We start from the raw sequence: 7,445 nt of genomic DNA on the forward strand, positions 1-7,445 counted from the left end.
GTCGGATTCGTTCGCGTGTCCTTTTTCCGTGCTCGATGCCGGTTGAAGAGCCACTCGTCCCGATCGATCGATTGGAAACTATTCCCGGCCATTACGGCGGAGTAGCGATCGGTGGGAGAAGGACGACTTCAGGGAGAGAGTGGTTTGGACGGAGACGAACGAAGAAGCAAGGAGGAGAGAATGCAGAGCGGGCGGCAACCATTCTCTCTCTCTCTCTTTCTTCTCCTCCCTCCTTCTCCTCGTGCCACAGCTCAATGCACCGTGATTCATTATGCACAAGACGCACAAGATCCGTTCGAGTGCGACGGAGGAAAGTGTGTGCACGCGTAACCGAGCGACAGTTCGTGATAATGATGGCCCAATAACGGGGAACAAAAGATATCAATCGAGGCTATTTCGACGCGCCTCGAGGGCCTTTCCAAGCGATTGTTTCTTCTTCCTCTGTTGTCGCAGCAGTCGATTTCCCGTTGTCGGTTTCTCGCCAACAGCAGGACGAGGAGGAGGAGGAGGAGGATCCGTTTGTTAACCGTTGATTCCGATCGTTTCAACGGGATAAGGGATAATAGGAGCATCAAAGGTTGCGAAAGATGCTTCGCGTTTTTTCCTCTAATATTATCAGCCTGTCTTTCCTTTTGTATCTCTAGCCTTTACGGGTCGAGCAGATTTTTGTTCGAGATTGGAAATTCGAAGTATCGATATATTATAGGGGCCCGTGGAAAATTTAAGTGGATAAAAAGTAAATATCCATTTTTCATCGGGATCAATTCGCCTCTCAATATTTGCCCTTTCGATGGCTTTCCTTTCGTTGGCGATATTTTTCTAGCGATATGGGTAAATAATAAATACCGTTTCACCGTGATTTCTACGTGTATCGAACACGTAGAAGGAACGATCGAAACGGTAGAACGAAGGAGACGCGTTAAATACAATTTGCGAACACGAATGGTTCAACTTGTCGTTCTTCTAACAGAACAGAAAATTTCTCTACGTAATCCAAATACATTTTTATCGACAAGAGGTGGCACGCTCAAAGGTGCTTCAAAGCTTGGTTGATGTCGAAAAGGATTCGATCGAGAACGAGGGGGGGGAAAAAAATACAAAAACCGTTCTTTCATGGAGAACATCAAAGAATCGGGGGGTCTCGAAATTCAAGGGGAAAAAAAAAAAAAAGAAAGAAAAAAGAAAATTGAAATTTCCCTCCATGTATCGATAGCGAACGAGAGCGAATCGATATCGAATCGTTCGAGAAACGTTTGTTTCTAATCGTCCATTCTCTCCCCCCCGTCAAAGATGACGACAGAGAAAGAAGATATTTACTGCGCAGAACAGATCAAGATTCCATCATCGTTCCCATACATTTTGAAACAGTATGCCAAAGCAGCGATTCGAACTCAACCCTATGATCTTTTGCAATGGACTTGCGCTTATTTTCGTGCCCTCGCCAATTCCGAAATCCCTCCTGTCAAAGTAAATAATCTAACCTTTTCTTTTTTTTTTTTTTTCTTTTTCCTTTTTGCACGATCCTTTGCACTTTTGCAGCATTTCCTCTTCTCGTTTCGTCGAGGCTTCCTCCGTTCGTGTTCGTTCGTTTCGAAAACAATTTCTTGGAGAAAGGAGGGGGGGAGGGAGGGAGAGAAAGAAATGGGCGGAAAATTCGCATGGCATGTTTAATCTCGCTGGTTTGTTTCGTTGGAGTCAAGCGTGCAATGCTGACGTAACGTTTCCACATCCCTATTATCTTACAAAAGGGATGATTAAAGTTTCAACGGACGTTCGTTCTTCTCGTACGCTCGAGCAGCGTCGTTAAACGTAATTTTTTTTTATTGCTCCCATTGTACCATTACACGCGTCACATCTTATCCCTATTCCTGTACCGCGTAATTAAGCGGATAGACGAGAGTAAATCAATTGAATTTAATTATCGTTACGTTACGTTGCATCTACATCCGCGCTAATCGAAAAAAAGGGGGGGGATCCGTTGGAGTTTTTTGTCAATTTATTTTCCCAATCTAAATTCTCCAGATTTTTATTATATCGCTCGAACAATTCGATTAACGGGTGGAGCCATTCGGAGGAAATCGATTAACCGGGTTAATCGAAATCGAACAAATCGATCGGTATAAATTATTTCTCCCGTTGAACGCCCATCTCTCTCTCTCTCTCTCTCTCTCTCTCTCTGTCTTCCACCGACGTTTCTCTTTTTAATTTTAATACATCGTAGAGAACGTCCGTGACCGGACGCGGGAATAGAATCCAGTTACGGGAGCCTTGAACTATCGGATTCTCCTATTTTCCTAGTTTCCTCTCTTAGAATTTTTTTTCTTTCTTTCTTTTTTTTTTTTTTCTTTGCTCGCGAGGGTGGCGATGGCCGTAGAATCAACGTCCGTGACCCGATACGATACTCGAAGGATTGAACACCGGCCGAGACATTGCCTGAGATATTTTTACTTATCGAAACTTTCTATATATACGCGAGGATTCCTGGCTCGTTATTTTTCTTTTTCTTTTTTCTCCGTTTCGTAACAAATCTTTGAAACGAAGCAAACGGTTGTTGAAACAAGCCGGATGGAAAGAGAAGATCGAAAAGAAAAAAATTCTCACCTTCGATTATCACTTTCGTTTATTTTTGAAATAAATCTACGAACCCTTTCTTCCGCTTGCGTTTTAAAAAAAAAAAAAAAGAAAAGAAAAGAATCGATCTGTCGACTTAATACACGTAATACACCCCTGTAAGGAAGGGGTGTTAACTTTTACCGAGTTACGAGCATCGTCCGTGACCCGAAACGAAGGCTCGATCGAAGGGTGACTCGTCGTCAACATCTCCCCGTATTTTCTTAGGAAAGATTGGAGTATCCCCCCTTCAGCCACCCAACAGGTATCACGCCTGGCTTCCTGAAGACCCTTTTGAACGTGTTCAATTTCGCGGAGAATGTTTGCTTGAAGGCCTTACTGAACAAGTGGCGGGGCCTCGCTCTGCCCGACAAGACCCTTTTCCAGCTCATGCTGGTGGGCAAATTATTGGACAGGAAAGAGTGCGACTTTTTCAAATTTCTCTCCATCGCTTGCGGATTCCTTGGTAAGGTAAGAAAAAGAGAAAGAAGAAGAAGAAGAAGAAAAAAAAAAAAGAAAACGAAAAACTCTCCTTATCTTTACCACTCGAAATACTCGAAATAGGGCATCCCCTCTCCGCCCAAGTCCTTTCATCCCTTTCGCTTGCCATCTTTATCATCGCGTCTTAAGTAGGATACTTTTAGAAACGGTCGTTAATCGATCTGATATTCCCCCTCGGCTGGATCCTGTGATTGATGAAGCGTTTTTATCGCGCGGGTGTATCGCTGCAAGCTGGCACAGCGAATAGAGAGACATTTTTTTTTTTTTTTCTTACACGATCAGTCGGGACAGTTTCTTCTTGCGCCGAGAAGATCGTTCTATTATTACGGCTTAATAGAGTATATATATATATCCTTCCAGCGTTCCAGGGAAAAAAATTCGATCGTTGAAAGCGGGAACGGATGGCGAGGCGCTTGCTCTTTGTTTCTCGATTCGCGGAATTTACAACGGTTCTTGCCTTTTATAGGGAAGAGAACGGGGGAAAAGACATTCTAACCGGTAATTAAATTTTTTCCTCTGGAATAAAACTGAAACGGGACGTGATATCGGTCGGGATATCGATCCGGTCGAAGATCACGTTTCCGGATGGAACGTTCCTTCTCAGGATGTATTTAATTCATGGACTTTAATTCGAATCGATGAATCATCGTTACCGGTTGAATTAAATTAATCACCCGCCATTGTTGCCGGGCCACAATTTCTCGGCGATTCATGGTGGTGGTAGCAATATAGTAGCAGCGATAACAATAGTATAGGTAGTAGTTATAATAGCAATAGTGGTAGTAGTAGCAATAGTAGTGATAGTAGTAGTAGTAGTAGTACACCCTTTCTGATTTCCTCCCTTGCAGAATCTATTCGAAACGATGATATACGTGTGCGAATTGCTGACGGAGGAGCCAGAAGGTGGATCAGCGATGATACCTCTGCCAACCTTCATACATTTGTACCAATATCTTGCGGAGCTCGATTGCAGCGGTAGATATTCCTACATAGAGGAGAAACTCGAGCCTTTTCCCTGCGTTTGTTCCGATTTCAAGATACCGAGCTTGGAACCATCCGTCGAGGTTAAAAATCGTCGAGCTTTCTTTCTTTTTTTTTTTTCCCTCGTCGAATCGGTAACGAAAAAGAAAATCGTTCGAGTAACGCGTTTCGATACAAAAAAGAGAAAAAAGAGAGGAAAAAAAAAAAATATCCAGTAATACATCCAACGGCGATTTGTTCGAGATTATCGTCGACCGACGATTTTTCGAGCGTTTCGGGATCGTACGCGATTAATGGGACGGAAAAGGGAGAGCGTGAGCAAACCTGACCGATGGAGCGAGCTTCGTCGAGTGCTCTCCCTCCTCCTCCCCCATCGATGACCAAATATAATTTCGTTAATAACGCACCGATGCAAATGGAAATCGCGCGCAATAGAAACGGGGCCGGGGGAAATAATTACTTGATGCGTCGAACCGGGTGTTCGCCCCCCTTTCCATCCCCTTTCCATCCCTCCGCGTGGAATCGCCAACGCGTAGCGCAAATTTACAGTACGTCGTTCCGATTGTAGCATATTTTAACCACCCTCCAGCTTCCTCCTCCCTTCCTTCCGCTTCCCTCCCTCTCGAATCAACTCAAACAGTTCAAAATCGATCGTATTCGATACCGGCTCGCCTTTGACGAGGTGTTTTTCCTCTCTTCCTCGAACGGAACGAACCACGTGTCTCTATCTCTCTCTTTTTTCTTTTTCGATCGAACTTTCGGGTTTAGGACGAGATGAAGGAGGAGATCGTATACGAGTACGGGCCTAGCGAGACTGAATCGTCGGATATCATGCGAATTTGGACGGAATGCCCTCCGATAGACGATGAAGTGCATCAGGTGACCCCTGTTCCGGACGGCACCGAGCCTAAATCGACGGATCGGAGCGAGAATCCAAAGGTAAAAAGGAGGTTGGACGACGATATCGCGTAGAGATATCGTGTAAAAAAAAAAGAAAGAAAGGAAAAGAAAAGAGAAAAAAAATGCAAGCCGTGGATAAAAGCCTCTGGATAAAAGCGTTCTCGGCGGGGATTAATCGTGCCATCGGTAACGAACGCCGCTTACCGATTGGATGGATATACCTGATTTCCCTTTAATTTCCCTTTCATTTCGGGAAACGAGTTTACCCGTTTGCTCGTCGTCGTCGGTTAAATATTTCGATTTTTCCTCGCCAACCGAGCGAGGAAAGGGTCTTAAAATCGTTTCCCAGAGACGCGTTCAGAGGTTGGAAAATTTTCTTTTTATCTTCGCGGCCAGGATGTTGACACCTGTTCGAAACAAACGTGAAAATCGATTAAAAATGCAAATTTTTCCACATCGAACAGCCTTTTTTTCAATCAAAAAAATCAATCCTCCCCAAAGATTCACGAATATATCGATATATATCAAACATTTATCGTTTAGAGCGTGGGTAACCCGATCGTGCAATACGATGGAAAATTCACCATTTCCGATTTCCATGCCAACGCGGATGATTTCATGAACGCGGACTTCCCTTACGAGAAAGACGAAGAATTCTATTTCGGGGAAGAGGAGATCGAGGAGATGGTGCCGTACGACGAAATCTACGATTACGAGCCGATCGGTCTCGAGGATATCCTCCGCGGTATTTGCGAATGTATGGAGCCGGTTATCGAACGCATACCTACACCCCCGCCCATCGACCCTTTCATCGAGTTTCTCGATAGAATGAAACAGGAGGTGAAGGATGGCACTCTGGATACGTATTTTCTTGTGAAGGGGATCGGCCCACCCGTCTCGGAAAATCGTATTACGGCGGTTGGCCTGTGGCTGGCGGATTGCGCTCGTCGCCAAGAAGGGCTGGTCGGGCCGCGGAATATCAGGCACTTCCTTTGTCCGGATCTCGACGATCACCTTTACGACAACTTTCCGACTTGTTGCAATCGATAGCCCTCGATTGTCACGATTCTACCGTATGCATAATGTATGTAACTGTTCATTCGATGAAGAAAGAAAAAAAGTATACACGTTATATTCGTATCCATCCATCTGTTATCGTATTTTCGTCGAATTTTCTTCTTGCTTGGAAAGGGAGACGCGGAAAGAGACACGTGTTGCTGCGGGGTTTCCCCCCTGCACGTTGGATGCACGCGTTTCCTTTCCTCCTCGCTCGTTCTGGTTTTCGTGATCGGCCAACGTGACTCGTGACGCATGATCGAATCGTTAAATACGTGATCGTGAGCGCGGCGATCGATAAAATGCGCGCGTTTTGCATCGTGCATACGTTTCATTCACGCGCCGCGGAAAGATAATCCTTGATCACGAAACGCACGCGTGCACGCAGGTTGTTTACATTTTAGGCAACTCGGCGCGCATAAATTACGCCGTTAAATTTATGCACATTCTAGATTTAGAGGGCTATTTTAGATTCCTGTCGGCGACACTTGGACAGATTGGAGCCCGAATTCGAGCCATTAGCCTCTCCCTTCTCCCCTTTCCGGACTCGTTTTTTCCCGTGTTTCAAATTTCGTTGCGGTTATCGCGCGTAATTTTCACGATTAGACGCTGTGAAACTGGGTCGTAAAAAAAAAAAAAGGGGGAGGGCTTTCTCATATAAGGTGGAGGAACGGCCGCACACGGTTGTGCTCTTGTACGCTTGAATATCACCGGAAGGAACCGCTTTTCGACCATTCTTTTCCTCCTTTCCATCTCCTCCTCCTCCTTCTTCTTTTCCACGATGCAAGTCGTTCTTGGATCGTTGTTCCTTGTCGCTCTCTTCCTCCCTGCTCACGGATGGCAAATCAGGGATAGGATCGGGGATAACGAGTTGGAAGAACGGATAATATACCCAGGTAAGAGAGAGTATAATGCGATATATCGAGGAGGGATCGGGCCGATCGTCTCTTCACGCTCTTCACATTCTTCTCGTGTTTATTTGTTGCGTCAGGAACGTTATGGTGCGGGCACGGTAACGTGTCGTCCAGTCCGAACGAGCTGGGTCGGTTCAAGCACACGGATGCATGCTGTCGAAGCCACGACATGTGCCCGGACGTGATGTCAGCTGGTGAATCGAAGCACGGCCTGACCAACACCGCCTCCCACACCAGGTTCCCTCTCGATACACCTCGCTTTCGTTCGCTCTCCCCCTTCTCGCGCCGCTTTCGAATCACCTCTTCCTCACCCCTTGGAAGCGACGACGCTCTCCCCCGAGCGTGCCGATTGCGATTGCCGGTTCTCAACGTCCGGTCCGTTGAACCTCCGTTGCTCTCTCTTCCCTTCCTTCCTTCTTTCTTATCGCGTTGGACCCACGCGAGGGTTCCATTCCTCGGCTGACGGACGGGGATTGACGGGCG

General features: G+C 45.9%; 1 protein-coding gene across 1 annotated transcript in view; it reads left to right on the forward strand.

The window, feature by feature from the left end:
• Window positions 1-6,794: 6,794 nt before the first annotated feature.
• The window catches only part of LOC102673690 (transmembrane protein 132C), a gene marked incomplete at its 3' end in the record, with an annotated part of 19,116 nt that continues 18,465 nt past the window's right edge, over window positions 6,795-7,445 (forward strand). Inside the window, 2 exon segments of the mRNA XM_031511598.1 lie at window positions 6,795-6,944; window positions 7,040-7,199. Coding sequence (XP_031367458.1) covers window positions 6,830-6,944; window positions 7,040-7,199 — 275 coding nt within the window.

The sequence above is a fragment of the Apis dorsata genome, unplaced genomic scaffold (genome assembly GCF_000469605.1).
Source record: "Apis dorsata unplaced genomic scaffold, Apis dorsata 1.3 scaffold_331, whole genome shotgun sequence".
Lineage (NCBI taxonomy): Eukaryota > Metazoa > Arthropoda > Insecta > Hymenoptera > Apidae > Apis > Apis dorsata.